This window comes from Siphateles boraxobius, unplaced genomic scaffold, assembly GCF_051911475.1.
Source record: "Siphateles boraxobius isolate OS27281-9 unplaced genomic scaffold, OSU_SipBor_1 41, whole genome shotgun sequence".
NCBI lineage: Eukaryota > Metazoa > Chordata > Actinopteri > Cypriniformes > Leuciscidae > Siphateles > Siphateles boraxobius.
The window spans coordinates 44,147,281-44,170,429 of record NW_027509042.1 but is presented as its reverse complement, the minus strand read 5'-3'; the positions used below and the strand labels follow the sequence as shown (position 1 = coordinate 44,170,429).

At 38.6% G+C, this 23,149-nt stretch overlaps 1 protein-coding gene across 1 annotated transcript; it reads right to left on the bottom strand.

Moving 5' to 3' along the window:
• Positions 1-127: 127 nt before the first annotated feature.
• Positions 128-22,483, bottom strand: LOC143707127 (phosphatidate phosphatase LPIN2). The gene is made up of 20 exons (XM_077199885.1): positions 22,397-22,483; positions 18,070-18,270; positions 15,280-15,375; positions 14,973-15,202; positions 13,577-13,681; positions 12,602-12,707; positions 11,161-11,890; positions 9,382-9,475; positions 8,419-8,612; positions 7,568-7,661; positions 7,140-7,209; positions 6,978-7,070; positions 6,766-6,839; positions 6,045-6,174; positions 5,247-5,395; positions 5,066-5,152; positions 2,391-2,543; positions 1,306-1,420; positions 1,119-1,222; positions 128-883 (listed from the first exon to the last, which is right to left on the bottom strand). The coding sequence occupies exons 2-20, from the start codon at positions 18,259-18,261 to the stop codon at positions 739-741; spliced, it is 2,961 nt and encodes a 986-aa protein (XP_077056000.1). The 5' UTR covers positions 18,262-18,270; positions 22,397-22,483; the 3' UTR covers positions 128-738.
• Positions 22,484-23,149: the final 666 nt, after the last annotated feature.

Here is a 23,149-nt window from a genome sequence, read left to right as displayed (position 1 = left end):
TCCTGAAATCAGCATGTCAAAGGTGTGTCTCCATGCTACACTATACATGAGGATTTAAGGCTTTAAGTAAGGGTTACTTTGGAAAACACCACTAACTATATTCCTGAAAGTCCAGACAAGTGAAGTATCAAGTGTCACTCAGTGTTTTTATTGTTTCAAAGTTCTTTTAAATACAATAAATGTAAGTCAAATACATATAGATTGTCTTTGCTCCATTTGAATTTGAATGCTGAAAATAAATAGAAATACAATTTAGTTGTATAAATTATTTGCTGATAAAACAAATCCATACTCTTACAGTACACACTAAAATAAATCAATAGTGTGTAAAAAAAAAAAGAAAAAAGTTAAAATATACAAATAAAAAACCCTTGAAACTGACATATAGGCCATTATTTGGCGGAGAAGTTGAAATGAACATATATTCATGAGAATCCCAGCTCAGTGTTATAGTAATAGTGAAGGCACACAGCGGCTTTAACACAGGTTCATGCGTTTTCTTTCCGTCTGTGGGGTCAAAAGAGTGTTTCTGATGAAGAAGAGCTCCTCAGTGTAGTGTTATACGATTATGATTGCATACATCAGACTGTGTTTGTGTGTGTACATCTCCAGTTTAAATGCTACAGCTGGTTTCACTGTAAATGCACAGACACATTCAGCTCTATATAAAGAAGAAGTGTTGAGAAAGAGGTATAAGTGATCGGCACTGAGAGATGATTGGTGTGGAGTTAAACCAGACTAGTTCAGATCAGCGAGATCCAGCAGAGGCAACGGATCCCTCCAGAACGAGAAATGGCTGAACTCAGGACAGGTGAAGGATGAGGTTGAATCTTTACAGAAGAAAGGGAAGAAGTGATCCACCATCTCGCTGAGATGAGAGTAGCTGAAACACACACACACACACACACACACACACACACACACACACACACACACACACACACACACACACACACACACACACACACACACACACACACACACACACACACACACACACACACACACACACAAAATGCCAGTCAAACAAAATGATTGTATTTTATGTCTGTTTGTGAACATCAATGAAGATAGAAGTGAGTAAGAGTGTGTGTGTGTGTGTGAGTGATGTAACTTACGAGGACTTGCTTCCTTTGATCTTTTCTTGTATGAGTTCTCCTTTCGGGTTGACAGTGAATATGTGAGTTTCAGGCACACCAACCTCCTTATAAGCATATGCATCCTAGACACAGACGCAAAATATGGTCAGGCTCTCACATAATTCCTTGGAAATGCACGTGTTTCTAATATTGCAGAAAGCCTCACGTTGGTTCTGTTGCCGAAGGCTGCGTAGAAGGGATGTCTGATGGGACTGAACAGATCTCTGATATCAGTGAGACAGGCGATCTTAAACACCTCTGGCTTCTTCTCAATCACCTCCCTGAGAAACACAGAATTACATTAACAGTAGTTTCAGCTTCAGTACAGTCCGTGCAGTGATCAGTAAAGGGGACTTTACGGTTCTGGCTACATTAGACTACAATAAAGTCACCATGAAATCATTTTGGCCGTGTGTCCACCAAAGCGTTTTTTTCACGCAGCTGCCGTATTTTTCCAATTGTTTTCAATGGGAGAACCGCGTTTTTTAAACGCTATGAGCGTAACGAGGCGCTGAGCGTTTTTTTCAAGCTGAAGCGCTCAGCGTTTTTTACTGGTCGCCGAGAGTTGAAGAATGTTAAACTTTGGGTAAAACGCGGCGCTCATCACTGTCACTTTTTACCCAACCGTCCAATCACAGTGGAGGAGGGGCGGGACTAATATCACACCGACCAACCGCCACATTCTGCTTGTTCAACGTCAACAAAAGACAACAACAAGCATAAAAACAGAAGAAAATAATTTAAAACAAGAGCCTGAGAATGCGTTACAATATATCAACATTTTAATATAGAATCAACACAGAAACAAAATATGTGTGAAATGAGATACTAGTAACACTTTCGCGGATATTCCGTATCATAACAAGCAAAGTGTCTCAACCGAAAAAAATAATGCTGCGCTGCCAAAACGCTCTAAAGCGCCCATGCAATATTGCAGTGTTTTTTGATGCACATCATTAATGTTTTAAATTCATGTCCCTCGTAATCTTGAATCAGAATAACTTCCTCTTGCAGGATCTCTTCTCTTATGATGTGGGCGGGGCTACAACCTGTCACTCACATGAGATCAGCCAATAGCAAACCACAACCATCCAATCAATACCACACAGACACAATCAAGCCCCGCCCACATTTGTTCTTGTTCCAGAAGCTTTTCACTCGTATATTCGTCACAATAGAGAGGAAAAGACGAGCGCAACTTCTGTTTCATGGTGACTTTAACAGTAATGCAGCTTGTTTCTGTGTGCTCACCTGTGTAAGGCTGAAAACAGGCTGCTGGGAGCCAGTAGCACTGGTCCTTTGGGCAGGACAGTTCCTCTATCATTGACCCACTGTAAATAACCCTTAGTGATGTCTGCCATGCCTATCGCTCGAGCCGAACAGTACAGGAACTTATAACCATTCCTGCAAGAGAAGAACGAAATCAGAAATGATTGGTACATACACCAGCGTTCAAAAGATTGGGGTCGGCAAGAGTTTTAAATGTCGATTCTGAGGCTGCTTTATTTGATCAAAAATACAGTAAAAACTGTTAATATTATGACAATGTAAAATAGCTGTTTTCTATGTGAATATATAGTAAAGTGTAATTTATTCCTGTGATCAAAGCTGAATTTCCAGCATCATTACTCCAGTCTTCAGTGTCACATGATCCTTCAGAAATCATTGTAATATAATGATTTTCTGCTCAAGAACCATTTATGATTACAATCAATGTTGAGAACATTTGTGCTGCTTCATATTTTTGTGGAAACCTTTTTTTTTTTTTTTTGCAGGATTCCTTGATTAATAGAAAGTAAAAATAAAAAACAGCATTTATTTGAAACAGAATTTTTTTCTACCTTTATAATTGCCTTTACTGTCATTTTACTAATTTAATGCATCCTTGATAAATAAAAGTATTAACTGGGCTGTTAATATATCAATTACAGAAATAAATGTATGCATTTCACACTACATATTCAGAAAACAGCTAAACAGTTCAGACCAGAACGGCAGTGTTTTTAAAACTGTTTATGCTCATGGAACAACAATGAAAGTGAGATGAGATATTGCAAAGCCTGCCTATTGCATGAGGGACTTTGTCAACAAATATAGATCTGTCATGACAACTCTCTGAGTGTTTGGTATGGTAATGATTATGACAATGTTGATATGTTTTGTCTTGGCGTAATCAATCTGCTACGCTGCAGCTGCTTCTGATCAAGTACGAGACTCGCTAGTTTGCTACTGCTAATACATACACAACACGCTGCTGTGAGCAAGTAAGTCATGCTGCTGCTTCACAATATATAGTAGTGTACATGAATTACCCAAAGCAGATCTATACAGGTGGAGCTGGGGAAGGTGGAGGGTTTCTGAAAGCGCAAATGCTGACCAGTATTTAAAGGTGACGTAGTATGCCCCTTTTTATTCACATGATGTTTTATAAATCTACGGTGTCTGTGAAATTTCAGCTCAAAATACTAGGGGTGTGAACCTACACTGGTCTCACGGTTCGGTTCGGATACGATTATCATGTCATCGATTCAGTTGAATTCGATATCACGATGCATCACGATGCTTGACATGATTTACACACAGTGCGTGTCTTCTCCAGGTCGTGCTTACCGATTGTTCATAAAAGCTGAAATGTGTCCCGACGTAGGCTTTTAAAGTAGTTGGAGCATGTTTAATTACTCGCGTCTCGCCTCCGTCTGCCATTGTATGCCACCGCAACAAAACACGTACGCGACACACGACGTCAGAAAAGGGTCAGTACATTATAATCGGTTATGGTCAATTACTGAACCGATACCGAATCGTCCTCGTCTGCATCTCGATGCATCGTAGAAACGATTAATTTCGACACCCCTACAAAATTCCCCCCAGATCATTATTATAGCTCATCGAAGTTTTTTTGTGTGTCCCTTTAAATGCAAATGAGCTGCTGTTCCGCCTCCGTTCAGAAGACCATCGATCCTTTACACGAGCTTCGGATACTCCAGCAATAACCAACGCAAATCTCAGAAATAACCTGTAGCGAGTGCGAGTACGGAGAGTCTCAGGCAGAGTTTCACTGTTAGACGCACATGGACGTTTCTGAGTGGTTAGTGGATAGATGGATGTAGTAGTTGTGGAGTTACATTGATTCATCTCATCGTCATGTTTAACTTTCACACAAGTTGACAGTTCCTGAGGTCTTTTTAAGACAGCTGTGAGATGTTTTGCTCAAATAGTGTTCATTGCTCGTCTGTGCTCAACGACAAAACAGTTTTGCTGATGTTTTGCTCCAACTTTAGCCATTGTGTTAGAACTGGTCACACTGTTGTAAACCAAATGTCGGCTGGTGTGTGTGTAAACGTGCAGATTAAGGGCCGGTAATATTATAATAAAATCCCCTTCCTACGTCAGAAGGAGTGAAATCTGATCGGCTCTATTTTTGACATGCTTGCAGAGAAAGGCTCACCAAAACAAAGTTACAGAGTTTCACTTTTCACGTTTTCAGGGTTGGTAGAAGCACAGGGTACCCGACTATAGCACTTAAACAAGGGAAAAGTCAGATTTTCATGATACGTCCCCTTTAAAGGTTGAGCAACGAGCTCATTGGCTACTGATACAGCGAGAACCAATCAGCTGTGCCCTATAGGGAATGATGTGATTGCTGGCAGATTGAGTTAAGGATCTATCAGCCGGCTCTATCTAGAGTTTCATGACAGAAATTTGTATATATGCAGTTAATATAATTCATTAAATGGCATGCCCTTATTTCCAGTGCATCTCAGGGAATTTTTTTTATTTAAACCTTTAAAATATTTGCATTGCTGCTGCTTCAAACAGTTTCTGTATCTATCAAAACTATTATAAAAATTGCACATGATTATAGTGAACCACAAATGTTTGATCAAAATCAGAAACTTGTGATTTGAACCTTGTGTGTTTCTTACTGATGTATTTTGTGATATAGTTTAGCGATGCCATGATGAGTCCAGTCTTTCCCCAGCTGCGGTAAAATGTGACCCAGTGCATCTGACCTAATACCGTGAGAAAGGTGATGAAACTGTTAGTAAAATGTCCCACATAGTAACTTGAAATCCTGCAGAGGCTCAGACAAACACACAGACTCACTTAGTGATGGTTCCATCGATGTCTGAGATGATGATTTTGTCATCATAGTTCCACAGGTAAATGGCGGCTTCGCAGCGGCAGGTGCCCTGATACTGCGTGGTGACACTGAACACAACATTATTGGCCCCTTCACGCAGATTTAGACTCTCCTGCCACACACAATAAATAAATAAAATCTCAAATTCATACAAGTTACACACGTCTGGTTTATTAAAGAAGCAATATTATGCCCTTTTATAAAGTCTTGATATTGTTTTTGGGCTCCACTAGAGTCAGTTTTCATGCTCAGTTTTCAGAACACACTGTGCTCTGATTGGTCGGCTGGATCAGTGTGTTGTGATTGGTCGAGCGCTTTGAGTGTGTTTGGGAAATGTCCCGCTCTTCCCATAACCGCCAGTTTAACACACTACTAACTAACTCAACCAGGCCCCGCCCCTTTATTCTGCGTATGAATTACGTATAAATATTGTGACATGTTCATTCCTGGAAGAAACTCAAGACTACAATGGAGGGAGTTCAGAAACAACACTATAGAGAATAACTCTTTGATGGGACTTTTTTTTTTCATGCTCAAACATAACACACTAAATAAAGATTACTGTAATACAGTCATGAAAATTAATATCAATGGTAATATCTACATGAAAAATAGCATTTCTTATTTATTTCTTTTGATTCTGTGGTGCAATGTTTCAATTTAATTCCAAGTTGCAGAAAGTCCAGTCTCTCCTTGCTAAACTCCATCACACAGATGTCCGATATTGATAATGATGATGATATGGTTAGATGTGCTCTTACGATCTGTTCAGAGGTCAGCCGGAGGGATTTACGATACATCTGACTGATGCACTGCGCTGTGTTCATCATCTCACTGTCCTTCATCATGGAGACTGAACCATCCTCATCGCTCGAGAGTTCAACAGAACTCCTGTGCACATACAAATAACAGAACAAACAAAAAACACCAATTCTTGACTTTACTGTCAAAGATAAAATAAGCAATGCACATTTCCATCAGTCAGCCAATAGTGTTGATAATACTGAGTTTCATCACGTTTAACTGAGTCAGAATGTCAAAGGTTAAGAGCTCTCTGAACAGAAGAGGAAGCACATTTAACTGATCGTACCAAACTTACTAACAAAATTATGCAATGTTATACAAACATTGTTGCATTGATGCAGATTTAGTGCTTGCTGTGATGTGGTGCACAGATGCATTCAATTTAAAGGCGTTTTCATTTGTGTTTGTCCTGTATTTTTTGGACTTTATACTGACAACTGTTGGTGTGGATGCATGAAGTTTGGATATTAACTTCCGTTGCTTTTGTTTTGTTCCTTTGCAACCTTTTTTGTCTAATATGACACACATAAACAAGACATTTTTAATGCATTGTTGGTGGCTTTTGCTGGTGCATAGCTAGAGGAAGATTTATCAAACACCCTCAATTATTTTATTCTCAATTATTTGTGAAAAAAGTCCATGTTTAATATTCTGCATGCATGCAAACACACATCTTACTTCAGTGAAGAGGGTCCAGCGACGGCGGCCGACGCTTCAAGCTGATTCCCTTCTGAGTCGGGCTTTGCGTTTCCCTAACATGTAAAGTTTTTCAAAATAAATGTGCAATGCAGCTTTAGAGTTATTTAGACACGGTCAGCAGATATTGTACTTATCAATCTCTTAAAGGGAAATTGCACAATCATCTCAATAAAAATGGACTCAGTATTTACCGCAATATTGTTCAAATCTTTCCTCCTCCAGGAGAACCACCAGCGGCCAGACTTCTTTGGCATCTTATCTTTGACTAGTTGGTCAATGGTGCTCTACAACAACAGAAAAGTCATTATCCCTGAATGATTAATCATTTAAGCACGGATCAAGGACCAAACTACCTTTGGTAAAGTCTTCTGGAAAGCTTGAACTGACAGAATCATTGGAGCAGCAACAGCCCAGTTATAATACCTGAAACAAATCAACCGCAAAAGTAAAACAAAAACCCTATTAATATGATCAAACTGCAGACCAAAATGACACAAAAATCTGATTGGGCCATGTCTAAATACATAAAACTGCAAATATAGTTGACTTCACATCAATTTAATACAATGTTAATGCACCAAGTTAGTAACCAACCAACAGTTAGGCTTTCTAATTGTTAGTATACTAACATTTTTCACACATTCTTACTGCTGAATAAATATAAGCATTACTCATACTAACTATATTGCAACAAACATTTCCTGTAAAGCTGCTTTGAAACTATATGTATTGTGAAAAGTGCTATACCAAAAACTTGAATTGAATTGAAAATGTAGCGAACTTTGAGTTGATGCAGATGACCAGGTTTGGGTCTTCAATTATTCCAGGGTTGTTGACAAAGTCTTGATACTTGACGAGATGCTCTGTAAACTTCTCTGCAACAAATGAAAAAAAAGTAAAAAAAGACATTTGACCATTTTTTCTGTCACTGAAAATAAAATGCTGCATAAAACACCAAAATCACAGCCAATCAGAATACATTTAAAGTGTAAAATATTGCTATTTGAAGTAGGAGTTTGGACCAATAACCTTAATAACGGTGATTTAAAAACGAAGATGAAAATATATATTTGACTACATAGATCACAAAACAACTTACTTATTTTACTAATAAAATAATATACCCATTTTATTGTATTTATTATTATTGTTAGTAGTAGTAGTAGTAGTAATATAATCAATAAATATTATATTTGTAATGCTGCAGTGCAACAATTATTTAGTTATTGTAGCAAAAAGCAGAAATAAACGAATCAAATACAATAAAATTAATATTTTTATTTTGTTTTATTTTTATTAATATATTTTGCTATTATTATTATTAATGATAATAATAATAATACTTGATAAATATTGAATTTTTACTTTTTTATGTTTTATTATCAAAAAGCAGAACAAACAAAATATAAAATTATTTTATTTATTTTATTTTGGATTTATTATTATTTTTGCTAATAATAATAATAATGATGTACTCAATTAATATTATATTTTTCATTGTAATTACAGAATACATGTAAAGTTTAATGTTTAATATACGGTTATTTGAAGCAGGAGTTTTGACCAATGAGACTGCCCTGTGGGCAGAGCCACAAAAGTCTCTGTGCATGTCTGTCTCGCTCTCTACTGTACCTTTACTGATCTGACTGATGTCTCCTCTCCCGCACAGAGACATGGTGACGTCCAGTGTGTCCGTCGTGGAGTCGGACAGATACTCAGTGCCGCTGTCTGCGTTGGTGCTGCCCTGAGACTGAGAGGAAAGCTGACCCGAGGGAGGAGACGGATCCGACGGATGGGACGAGCGCAGATCCGACGACTCTGCCTCGCTGAAAACACAGAGGAATTAAAAAAAGCACACACCTACTCATTCTGCACATTTAAAACAATCATCAACCATCAAAGAAAGTGTTTGTCCACAAAATTCACATTAAAAGTTTAAAAGTGGCTTTTTCTTAAAGTGGAACACCAATATTAAAAATTGGTCATCTTTGATGTAGAGCTATTCTGCAATGTTGTTATTATTATTAATATTGGTAATAATATTAATAATTCTTGATGAATATAGAATTTTTATTGTTGTAGTCTATCATTTAGTTGTGTCAAAGAGCAGAAATAAAACAAAATATAGAGAGATTTATTATTTTTTTATATTTAATAATAATAATATTAATAATATCCTCAATGAATATTATATTTTTATTGTTGTAATACAGCAATCATTTACTTATTGTGTCAAAAAGCAGAAACAAAACAAATATAATAAAACAATAAAAGTTTTATTTTTATTTTGGTTTATGTTTATTAATATTTTGTTATTACACTTAATAATAATACTATACTCAATGAATATTATATTTTAATTGTTTTAGTCTCATTTAGGTATTGTAGGTATTTATAGATATATTTAGGTATTTATAGAAATAAAACAAAAAAATAAAAAAATAATTTTATTTTGGATTTATTAATATTTTTGCTAATAACAAAAATCACAATCGATGAATATAATTATAATAGTAAAAAAAAATAAGGCATTACATTTTATTTTGGTTTATTTATAAAAAATCGGTAATGCATATTAGTAGTTGAACTTCTAACCTCTTGGGGAAATAGAGGGCAGCGACCTCAGGGTTAAGACTTAAGAGGTCGTCTAGATAGATATCAGATGGTCCCAAATGTTGACTCCGCTTGACTAGGAAGAACACATACAGGTCAAATGTTTCACACCGATTTCAAGCAAAGAATAATTACAGATAATGGGTGCTTCTCAATATCCCCTCAATATCCGAGGATCAAGGCGTGAGGAGGCGAGGATCGAGGAGGCGAGGATCGAGGAGGCGAGGAGTGAGGAGGCGAGGATCGAGGAGTAGGGGGGCGAGGAGTGAGGAGGCAAGGATCGAGGAGTAAGGGGAGAGGATCTAGGCGTGAGGAGGTGAGGATCAAGGAGGCAAGGAGTGAGGTGGCGAGGATCGAGGAGTAGGGGGCGAGGATCGAGGAGTGAGGAGGTGAGGATCGAGGAGGCGAAGATCGAGGAGTAGGGGGCGAGGATCGAGAAGTGAGGAAGTGAGGATCGAGGAGTGAGGAGGCAAGGATTGAGGAGAGAGGAGATGAGGATCGAGGAGTAGGGGGCGCGGATCTAGGAGTGAGAAGGTGAGGATCGAGGAGGCGAGGAGTGAGGTGGCAAGGATCGAGGAGTAGGGGGTGAGGATCGAGGAGTGAGGAGGTGAGGATCGAGGAGTGAGGAGGTGAGGATCGAGGAGTAGGGGGCGAGGATCTAGGCGTGAGAAGGTGAGGATCGAGGAGGCGAGGAGTGAGGTGGCGAGGATCAAGGAGTAGGGGGCTAAAATCGAGGAGTGAGGAGGTGAGGATCGAGGAGTGAGGCGGCGAGGATCGAGGAGTAGGGGGCAAGGATCTAGGCATGAGAAGGAGAGGATCGAGGAAGCGAGGATCGATGAGGCAAGGAGTGAGGAGTGAGGAGGCGAGGATAGAGGCGGTGAGGATCGAGGAGTAGGGGGCGAGGATCGAGGAGGCGTGGATCGAGGAGCAGGGGGGGAGGATCGAGGAGTGAGGAGGTGAGGATCGAGGAGTGAGGAGGTGAGGATCGAGGAGTAGGGGGCGAGGATCGAGGAGGCGTGGATCGAGGAGCAGGGGGGAGGATCGAGGAGTGAGGAGGTGAGGATCGAGGAGTAGGGGGTGAGGATTGAGGAGGCGAGGATCTAGGCATGAGGATCGAGGAGCAGGGGGGCGAGGATTGAGGAGTGAGGAGGCGAGGATCGAGACATGAGGAGGCGAAGATCGAGGAATGAGGCGGTGAGGATCGAGGAGTAGTGGCGAGGATAGAGGAGGCGTGGATCGAGGAGTGGGGAGGGGGATCGCGGAGTAGGAGGTGAGGATCGAGGAGTGAGGAGGCTTCCTGAGGAGTCATGAGCGAGGAGTGTATACACGGGTGTATCCTTTGCGGAAGACTTTTATCGACTAATCGTGAAGCACGTATAAATTCCTCCTTCCTCCTCGGTCACAATCATTTTAATTTATACTTTACCTTTGCAGGTTATATAAACCACACATCTTACATATTTCAACAGGGTATCTTGCTTTATTTTTATTTATTATGAATTTCTTAAATAACCAAACTTCAACAACATATGGGCAGATCCTTTGAGCGCTGGTTATGACGCTATGAAGTGACGCTCGAGTGATCAAGAATATTCCAAATTACAAATAAGCTTTCCTTCAATTCCTCCGTTCTCGATTCCTTTCCTTGCAGCCTTCCCTCGTGTCCTACAGGGGGTGGAGCTGAGACGCGAGGAAAGGAAGCGAGGAAAGAAACGAGGATGCACAAATAAGAATTGAGAAGCACCCAATGTAATACACTACCTTTCCTCTTGTCCTGAGAGTCTGAGGCTTTAGAGGGCGACTCGAAAGCCGTCTGATCCTCTGATTGGACGATGGAGTCCATCACGCTTGCGTAGTCAGCATCCTGATTGGTCAGTGAAGTCTCTAATCCCGTCCCATCCTCTGAGTCTCCCGTCCTAAGAGTCAGTTTTTCCGCAGAGCTTTGGTGTTTTGGTAAAACCGTGATTAAGTTTATATCAGTTTCTGCTTCTACAACCTGTGATTCAGTCTCACTGAACGTGACATGGGTAATGGTTTGGATTTTGGAGACGACCAAGATGTTATTCTCATCACAGGTCTCTTGGCTTTCTATGTCAGCATCTATACTACCTGGATTGTTGACAGCATTGGTCCCTAGGATTGTATTAGCAGAGCTAGTTATTTCATACGTCTTAGTATCATTGTCTGTGCTGGTAACAATTTCAGCAGTTAAGTCTCTAATCACGTTGTTTTCCTTTTCCAGTGTGGTCAAAGAGTCGCCTGCAGATTGAAAGGTCACTACATCCGTTTCGGTGACCTTAATGGATGAAGAAACCACTTGGTCATGACTGGTCGTACCAATCTGAGGTTCCGGTCTCACCACAGTCACAACAGAGTCAATGTTGTCACTGTCGAAGGATGTTTGTCGATGGATGGTACGAAAGTGGGAGTGGTCAGCGAGCGTAATGGAGGAGGGCAGCGAATCAGATTCATCCCTCTCTGCCTGACACACCTACATAAACAAAGATGCACATGCAATCCTCTCAGAAAGTGTTATAACAGCCTTGTCCAAGAACAAACCTACAGTCAAACCAAAATGTATTCAGACACCTTCAACATTTATCACATTATCACAGTTTATTCACTACAGCTTAGAAAATGGTAATAAAATATGACAAGAACTCAGAGTTCTCAAATCAGTTGATATTTCACTGTTTTTTTCCATCCTTCTGTTAGACTGTCTCACAAATGAATTAGGTTGAATATCTGTCAGCTGTTAAATTTAAGTACACAATTAGATAATACTAATTTAGGTAAACCGATTACAAAGCAATGCTTAATTTTGTTCAGTCTGTGGTGTAAAAAGGTCGCATTAGCAATTAAAGACAAAAACAATTAAGCAAAACATGGTCAGGTCAAAGTGTCTGAATAATTTTTGGTCCCAAATTTTTATACATTTTACTGGTAGTCACTGTATGAAGAATATCTGGGTATAATATTTCACAGTTTACTTTATTTTGCTATCCTAACTTACATAAATTAACTATAGAGTCCTGCACCCACGAGTAAAAAAATATCAAACATTATATCTGGTGTCTGAATAATTGGTTTGGCTTGACAGTAGGTAGGCAGCTTACTTGGCTTCGAAACATTCTGACATTTTGAAGCGGCTTAATCTGCGATGAAAGCCTTACGCATGCAGTAGTTTAATGCAGCACGGTACCTTTGGAAAAGCGCCCCAGTTCCACTGCATCTGAGGTCCTAAAGACTCCTGCGGCTTGCATAACTCAGAATCACTCTTAGGAGAGGAGGGCCGACTGTAGAACACACTACACACAGAGACAACAAAGATACTCATGATATGAACAGAGGAAGTTAAAATATGCTGAATACATCATTTGAAGTTTGCGGATCGGGGCTTGACATTAACACCCGCCAACTTAGCAAATGCGGGTGTATTTCAGCAGTGGTGTGTAAGGCAGTCACTCCTACTAGTCTTTTAAAAAGGCATCTGAAATAATAAACTAAGTGCAATGTAGTGTCGAAAATATAGATTTTTCGATGCATATACTGAAATATCTGAAACACTTCCAATACTCATTTTCCACAAAAAAGACACAAGGTACCAGTTGCGCTTTCTCTCTCTCTCATCTCTCTGACAGCGAGAGACACACAAACCCGCCTCCTCTCACTCACTTGCTTCGGTTGAATATTGATGCTGTTACAGGGCTTGAATTTCAGCGTATGAGATTTGATTGAGCGCATAATTGTACTCATTCCTACAGATTTTTTGCTCACACCCAAAGTGCGGCACATAAAACTGCCTCTCAGTACTAAATTTAGTTATTTTCCGCTGCTTATTGCTCTTGAACAGTCAAATACACACAAAATAATGTCAAAATGCCGGTCTTGGCAAGTATTCACAGTCAGTTATGTTTTAAGTGAATGTAAACAGTTGAGAAAGAAAACGCATGTGTAACAGTATAATGGGTCTGTGCGTCAGGTCTTAAAGTGACAGCAGCCTAATAAACCTGCTGCCAAATAATGATTTAATATTAAAAATATCTATATGGTAGTTTTTTCCCCATGGTATCGATGTCAAAATTGTGGGCAGTGAAAATGCTGAGTGGCTTGTAACTTTGGAAAACCATTAGCCACAGTGACTGGTGAGCATAAACGGTTAAGGATACATCAGTACCTCTCATTAACAGAACACTCTCCCTCGGAGTGAGGATGAACGTCTCTCGGAGCGCCACACGATTCCTCGTAGGGTTCCTCTGACAGCGAGAAGTATATAGACTTACTGTAGAATAAAAACAAAAACCATTTGTAAAACCGTTTGTAACTTCCTGAAGTTGCACCGTAACTCTGTTCTATATTTCGTTGCATCATTTGCTCTTAAAGTCACCATGAAATCAAAACCGACAATCATTTTTGTTTTAATGGAATATTGCAGCATTCATTATAAATGATTTATACGTGCACATCATTATTAAAATAACTTCCCCTCCCTCTTGCATCATCTCTTCTTTTCTCTTCTCTGATGAAGAGGGCGGGGCTATATCCTGTCACTCACATGAGATCAGCCAATAGCAAAGCACAACCATCCAATCAATTCCCCACAGACACAATCAAGCCCCGCCCACATTTGTTCTTGTTCCAGAAACTGTTTCACTCAGATATACGTCACAATAGAGAAGTAAAGATGAGCATAACTTGTTTCATGCCGACTTTAAGCCAAAACACAGTAGGTCGCAAGCTCTTAGTAAAGTAATGCGTAGTTACATAACGTGGTGTTTAGTTTATCCTTAATGATCCAATAACTTGAAATACGATACTACTTAATCATCAATAACAAAATAAGTATTTTCATATGTAAATAACATTCAGAAATTCTATTTGAATAAATACTGATACCAAGGAAACACAAGAAATTAACTTTATTTATTACGATTAATTTACCAATTTAACAGTATTTTCTAAGGTAAGTACACTGATAGTACATGTACTGTAAAATAAAGTGCCTCCATAAAGTGCTACCGAGTTTAAGTTTAATTAGTGTGTAAGTTGTAACTTAGGGCCACTACGTTAAAACTAGGCTGTAGTTTTAAGTATGCATAAGTAATCAAAGCTGGTGCAACTAGAGCTTCATGCAATAAATCATTTGAAATTAATAAGGATCAATAAATAAATACTGATACAAACAAAAGTATTTTGTTTAAAAGTATAAATTACCTTTATTTATTATTACGAATCATTTACCAATTTTCCAGCACTTTCTTAAGTACACTGTCAGTACATGTAAGCGCATACGGGGTTGGAACAAAATGAGGGTGAGTAAATACTGACAGAATTTTTATTTTTGGGTGAACTATCCCTTTAAGTACACTGTCAGTACATGTAAGCGCATGCACTATAAAATAAAGTGCCTCCATTAAGAGTTTGTTTAATTAGTGCATAAGTTGTAACTTAGGGCCTCTTTACATTAAAACTAGCTTATGTACAGCTAGAGCTTCATGAAACAACCAGTCACCAATCTTCTTTCTGACAGTAGCTGGAAAGTTAATGTACAATAAACTTAGTAAACATCTAACCTGGCCGCCAATAGTGACTCGTCCTTGAGGAAATCCTGATCTAGACTTTCTCCTTTCTCGTCCGAGGAGGATCTGTCGTCCTCACGCAGATGATTGTCTGAACGAGCACGTTTACGCCGCCGTTTCTTCCGTCGACTGGAGGAAGACGTGAGGGAAGACTCGGGCGTCTCGGACACTTCTGGAACATCAGTGGGGATCGGAGAGGTGCAGAGATGAGCGGGAACTCTCGTCTGACACAGAGAGAGAATCGTGAAAACCACAGCAGAACATCAGACGAGAGATTATGAACTCAGTAATCTGGACACACCTCAAAATCCTCGTTCTCCTCCACGAAGAACGCCTCTCCATTATCTCCCAGCTTCATATGCAGACTCACAGGCTCACCGTTGATCTCGATATCCACCTGTAGATGGACCAATACATACAGGAATGCTTAGGAATATGGATTCTGAAAACCAACCAATGGGCTTTATGCCCAGCTGCACTACTTTCTGAACTTCAGCCAGCTCCTTTGTTTCCTGTCTGCCATTATTGGACAAACTGATTAATCCAGGTGTGCCTGGCCTCAGTAACAATAATCATGCACACCTGGATTAATCAGTTTGTCCAATAATGGCAGACAGGAAACAAAGGAGCTGGCTGAAGTTCAGGAAGTAGTGAAGCTGGGCGTAAAGGCTATTAACGAGGGAAATAAGAGTTTCTTCTCTTGTTTTGAAATAAAATTATGTGCAATGTAGACATACTGAAGCCTCTTACATTACCCATGAGCTCATTAACATATGAATAGTATGCAGAGGTCATTTACATAATGAAGTCTTAAAGGTACAGATGCAAAAAAAAAAAAAAACATGTTTAATTCTAATGGCTATAGTGAGTGGAAATGGCCATTAAAAACTTTGTGCAAGAAGCTTTGGCACACTATAAAAAATGATACAAGGTGTAAAATGCAAGGAAAATTTTTATTGCTGAATGCAATTATGCATGGCATTAAATTAGCTGTAAAATATACAGGTCCTTCTCAAAAAATTTGCATATTGTGATAAAGTTCGTTATTTTCCATAATGTAATGATAAAAATTTAACTTTCATATATTTTAGATTCATTGCACACCAACTGAAATATTTCAGGCCTTTTATTGTTTTAATACTGATGATTTTGGCATACAGCTCATGAAAACCAAAAATTCCTATCTCAAAAAATTAGCATATCATGAAAAGGGTCTCTAAACGAGCTATTAACCTAATCATCTGAATCAACTAATTAACTCTAAACACCTGCAAAAGATTCCTGAGGCTTTTAAAAACTCCCAGCCTGTTTCATTACTCAAAACCGCAATCATGGGTAAGACTGCCGACCTGACTGCTGTCCAGAAGGCCATCATTGACACCCTCAAGCAAGAGGGTAAGACACAGAAAGAAATTTCTGAACAAACAGGCTGTTCCCAGAGTGCTGTATCAAGGCACCTCAGTGGGAAGTCTGTGGGAAGGAAAAAGTGTGGCAAAAAACGGTGCACAACGAGAAGAGGTGACCGGACCCTGAGGAAGATTGTGGAGAAGGACCGATTCCAGACCTTGGGGGACCTGCGGAACCAGTGGACTGAGTCTGGAGTAGAAACATCCAGAGCCACCGTGCACAGGCGTGTGCAGGAAATGGGCTACAGGTGCCGCATTCCCCAGGTCAAGCCACTTTTGAACCAGAAACAGCGGCAGAAGCGCCTGACCTGGGCTACAGAGAAGCAGCACTGGACTGTTGCTCAGTTTTGCATGTCATTCGGAAATCAAGGTGCCAGAGTCTGGAGGAAGACTGGGGAGAAGGAAATGCCAAAATGCCTGAAGTCCAGTGTCAAGTACCCACAGTCAGTGATGGTCTGGGGTGCCATGTCAGCTGCTGGTGTTGGTCCACTGTGTTTTATCAAGGGCAGGGTCAATGCAGCTAGCTATCAGGAGATTTTGGAGCACTTCATGCTTCCATCTGCTGAAAAGCTTTATGGAGATCAAGATTTCATTTTTCAGCACGACCTGGCACCTGCTCACAGTGCCAAAACCACTGGTAAATGGTTTACTGACCATAGTATTACTGTGCTCAATTGGCCTGCCAACTCTCCTGACCTGAACCCCATAGAGAATCTGTGGGATATTGTGAAGAGAAAGTTGAGAGACGCAAGACCCAACACTCTGGATGAGCTTAAGGCCGCTATCGAAGCATCCTGGGCCTCCATAACACCTCAGCAGTGCCACAGGCTGATTGCCTCCATGCCACGCCACATTGAAGCAGTCATTTCGGCAAAAGGATTCCCGAACAAGTATTGAGTGCATAACTGAACATAATTATTTGAAGGTTGACTTTTTTTGTATTAAAAACACTTCTTTTATTGGTCGGATGAAATATGCTAATTTTTTGAGATAGGAATTTGGGGTTTTCATGAGCTGTATGCCAAAATCATCAGTATTAAAACAATAAAAGACCTGAAATATTTCAGTTGGTGTGCAATGAATCTAAAATATATGAAAGTTTAATTTTTATCATTACATTATGGAAAATAATGAACTTTATCACAATATGCTAATTTTCTGAGAAGGACCTGTAAAATGTTAAATCAAATTAAGTTAAATTTAATTGAGTTAAATGAAAGGGTGAAAATATGACTGCAAATAAATTAATAAAAATAAAAAGGTTAATCTAAATTGGGTTTAATTAGGTTAAACATTAAGTTAAATGAAAATATAACTGGCATTAAATATGCGGTAAAATAAAAAATAGTTTCATTTAAAATTAAATTAAATGCCACTGCTTTTACATTAAAATATCACTGTCATCACTGTCTAGCAAAATGGAAATAATAATAACAGTAGAACTTCTTGTTAGTTAATTTCACAATTTTTGACATTTAATCGCTTGTACTTCTTGAAAACTATTTCCTACTAACAAGATGTTCTCTGCTGTTAAAGTTTGGTTAGTTCTGAGAAAGAGGAACATTTAGCCAGACAAGCACAAGAGCTTTAACTACCAGAGAAGGTCATTCAGAACACAAGCACAGATTCCTCTAAATCTGCACTAATATGACGGTGGATCCTGAAGCTAACAGACTCCAGCTCACCACTTTCTCTTTGGACCGCAGGACTCCGAGTTTCCCGAAGCGTACGTGGAACGGGGAACACTGGTAAGAGCCATCCGGCTGCCGAACCACGATCACATCGATGCCACCGGTGAGTGTGGCCGGGTTCAGACCGCGATAAAGCTCCTTCACCGTCACGAACACCGTCTCTGCCAGCTGACCCACGTAGTTCATGGTCTGGGACTGAAGAGCGAGACACACGAAGAATAGGAGTGAGTTTCAGGTCATATTTTGCTCATTAATGTACGACTGTGACCTTTGCACACAGAGCAAAAGTCTGACAGTACGCAACATCTCAACTTTATCATCATGACATGCTGGCAGATCTGAAGTCACGCCAAAACTCAAACCAACAACAGAATCGGACATGATATAAACTAAATCATATTATATTCAGGCCGTTTCACACACAGAATAAGTGCATGTAAATTTGTAATGCGTTCCTCATCTCTCCGGTGTTAGGACTTTACCAGTGGAGCAAGTTTTTATTTTAGAAAAACCTGCACTGATGAATAATTCACAATAAGATAATAGGTTTGATTTGATGTTGACATTAAGAAACACTTGAATGTGTTGAAATCTCTTGATCTTTAATAGCTGGTTAACATAGCTTAAGATGTATGAGGACAGAGATTAAAATCTAATTTTTGTTTTTTTAATCTAAAATCTCGCATTATGTCAGACTTGAGAAAAACGTCACATAAAAATACTTTGTACAACAAGATCAGATCAAACCAAGGGCCAGTTGCATAAACCTCGAAGACTAGTTTTACAAGTTAGACATCAAATTTGTTTTTTAGACTGTTCATAGCTTTTTTAAATCAGCTACATAAAAACATAGATTGTCCTAATTTAATACCGAAAAGTAAAACTGTCTGCTCCTGATTAACTGCTAGCGGGTCATGCTAGAACTTAAGACACTGTCTTTAACGTAATGGCTATGTTTATGCAACCGGCCCCAGACCTGACCTTTTTATTAATAATTAGGTCATTAATGAGTAAACTGTGCAGTCTCAGCCGGGTCTGGATGACAATCAAGTGAACAAACAGAAACACAAACTCAATTCAGCGTTGGGATTGTGATTTTCCAATCACAATGAGAGCAGGGTTTCTGATGGCCGATATGAAGACATACAAATACAGCAAATAAAGACGTACATGAAATTCCTGAAATTAAATGAGCACAATAATTACAGAAAAATCACTCAAAACATTTTAAAACCGGAGAATGCCGTCTTTAGCTGTGCGTTTTTGAACAGACACAAAGAGAACTAGAACTTCTGCAAATCAGTCTGGTTTAGTGGCGGAAACTAGTTGTTGCGCTGGCTGATATGACAACTAATACCTTGTCCCACAAATCATCATAACATACATTTTAGTTATTGAATCATTTATGCAGAGGCTGACCGTACATCAAACACATTTTTAAACCCAAACCCTAAAGCCTGACATGAAAATAATAGACAGAAAAAGAAAAAATAAATGTATAGGCTTTTATGGCTCATATATAGTTGTGAGATATAAACTTGAGGAGGAAAGCAGCTCAATTTTATTCAGAGGCCCAAACTAAGCAGAAAGATGCTTTGCTGAAATATAAAATGAAATTCTGATAGCTTGCCATGTAAAAACTTTATAACAGTACAACAGAATGCTCACATTAAATTCATTGAAATAATATCATATATGTCTTAAGATGATCTGTAGGCTCTGTAGTTTTAAAACATATAATGCAATGCAATACAATGATGATTGAGAGATGAACAAATAAACCTTCCTCAAAAGCCTGATGATCATATTTGATATGAATAATCAAATAAATCAAAGTTGCTTAAATCTAGGAAGTGTTTATCTTGAAATATTACTAACAATATCGTTTACTTGATAAAAATCACTGCAGATTTCCTTGCAGAAAGACTTTTACATGATACAAAGTATGAACTATCAACCAGACGACAGAAGGACTGCAGGAGATTGTGTGCGACAGGTTTATCTGGACTTAGAAATATCAAATATGATAGAATGGGCTTTACGGAGTTAAAAATTGCTAAATGAAAAACTTTTTTAATGCGGAAAGAATTCGAGGGAATTATAAATCGACATTAACCGGCTGTGCACAACCGTTTCTCAAACACACAGAGGAGATTCTCCTGCTCTGATCCATGAAGAGCACATACCCAGATGGACTGATGATGAGGATGATGATGATGATGAAGGCCGGTAAAGCCGGGAACCCTCCACCCTTCAGCCATCGAGGAGTAAAAACCTTCTTCATCCTACATATGAGCTCAACACTAACTATCTGGATAGATCATCCACACGGAGAGGATTGTGTGCAGAGCTTATTTTACTTAAATGCAAGCCCTTTATTCTGTCTCTCTCTGGGAACCGTGTGTGTGGAACGAACAAAGAAGGGAATACTGGTGGTTCTGAGAGAGACCCAGTACATTCAAGCGCTCACACACACACACACACATCCCAACAAACACACACACACACGCACGTCTGAAATCACACGCACGTCTAAAATCACACACACGGTGACCGGCTGCAAATACAGCATTTAAAACTATTATTTCAACATTAAACCAGCTAAACATGAAAACAGTGCGCGCACACACACACACACACACACACACACACACACACACACACACTGAAAGCCATGCCAGCAGTTTGTAATGGGCTCAGCTGTTTTTTTCATCTGCTATTGTGTGAAATTGTGTGTGTTAACAGAGAGAGAGAGAGAGAGAGAGAGAGAGAGAGAGAGAGAGAGAGAGAGAGAGAGAGAGAGAGAGAGAGAGAGAGAGAGAGAGAGAGAGAGAGAGAGAGAGAGAGAGAGAGAGAGAGAGAGAGAGAGAGAGAGAGAGAAAACAAACCGGCTGTCTAATTCTGTCAGTCAACGCTCTAAATTTACAGACTGATGTGAATATTCATCCATTCAACATCACATAAATCTTGACGATGACTCGACCTGATGAACTGATGTCAACATTAAAGCTCACACAGGGGTAAGTGAGCGAAGTCTGTCAATCTTCATGATGACCTTAATGATCTCTAAACAGAGCATGTCTCAAAATCTGTCCGTTCAGTATATGTGTACATTTTTGGCACAAGCTCATCCATGTAGACAAATAGAAATGTCATTAAAACTTTAGTTTTGAAAATATTTAGGGCCGAAATGTTAACAACTGTTAGATACCTGGGACAGTATGCATGGCATAAATACCACACAAAAAGAAAGTAAATTTATATTTGTGTCCAAAACTAATTTCAAGTAATTAAGCATAACATTAGGTCAAAATGAGATACAAAAGTTCTGTCCAAATGTTTGACTGATATGACTGAATTTACACTACCATTCAAAAGATTTTTTTAATGTTTTTGAAGGAATCTTTTTTGCTAACCAAGGCTGGATTTATTTAAAAAACCAGTAATATTATGAAATATTATTACAATATAAAATAAGTGTTTTCTATGTGAATATATAGTAAAGTGTAATTTATTCCTGTGATCAAAGCTGAATTTATCATCATTACTCCAGTCTTTAGTGTCACATGATCCTTCAGAAATCATTCTAACATGATGATTTGATGCTCAAGAAACATTTATGATTATTTAAATAAATGTCTTTACTGTCATTTTTGATCACTGTTATGCATCCTTGCTGTATAAAAGTACATTATTTTGTTTAAAAATAAACTCCATCATCTATCTGAGAAAACAGTCATGGCAAGTTCATCACAAGTCAAGACAAATCCAACTTTAAACGTTTAAAAGAAAACTAGCAGCACACCATCATGTTTGAGCAGGACTGTAAATGAATCATTTAATCCTGTTGCAGATTAACAGTACGCTACACTACGTCACATTGAAACATGAGAAGAAACCCTGTTTCCGCCTTATTTTAGACGTTTAACATGATTAAACGGATTCTGTAACACTCAAATGACTTCCACAATAAAGAGATCAATAATTTAAGATCAATAAATCCGTTGTTTTGTAAGACTCCGTGTGCACTGTCGAACATCAAAGTCAAACAATTTACAAATTGTTCTTACAACTCGCATAAAAGTCATCTTTAGAACATTTCCTGACTTTATGTTTCTATAAATAAACACTAAAGCTTAATGTAACAATCCAGGGACTCTAAAACATCTGATGTTGTTACAATCTAACGTTACAATGAACAAAAACGCAGCGTAGCTGTTTATAAACACAACACACTCATTTTATATGACAAAAACTGAAAAACAAACACATTTAACAATAATATCATGTGAAATGATGAAGTTAATTAGATCGCTCTTACCTCAAAACACAACAGCGATTCATTAGAAACTTCCTGCACTCTAACGCCCACGTGAGCACGTCAATCAAATGGCATCCAATGACAGGCTAGGAGTCGCCCTAGGACACGCCCTTTGTTGACGTGTGAGTTTGTTCAGCTCCTCAAGTATCAGTGAAGAACCGCTAGAGGGAGCGTATGTAATTTTTTATTTATTATTTCCTTTTTTAGCGTTTATTTTATGTTTATATGATGTATACTATTCATAACAATAATAATTCTCAAACTAATACGTCACAAAAGTTTTTTTGTTGACATTTTCGAAAGAGTGTAATTATCATTCTTAAAGGGATAGTTCGCCCAAAAATAAAATGCTGTCAACATTCTGTTGAACACAAAAATATATATTTTTTGAAGAATGTTGGTAATCAAACCTCCATTGACTTTATACTTTGGAAGTCAATAGGGACCAGAACGAGTTTGATTACCAACATTCTTCAAAATATCTTTATCTTTTTATGTTCAACACAAGAAAGAACTTCTAAAGGTTTATAACAACTCATGGGTGAGTAAATAACAGCAGCAATTTTCATTTTTGGGTGAACTATCCCTTTAATAAATGCTATCAACTCAAAAGCATAAAATATTTTGTCACACATGGCATTTGTCGAAATGTATTTTGTTCAGAGATCTGAAATAACATGCTAGTAATTACTTTTGTCAATAAAAGCATAATGTCCACGCAGCGATTATGTCATGTGTACCTATATTAATAAT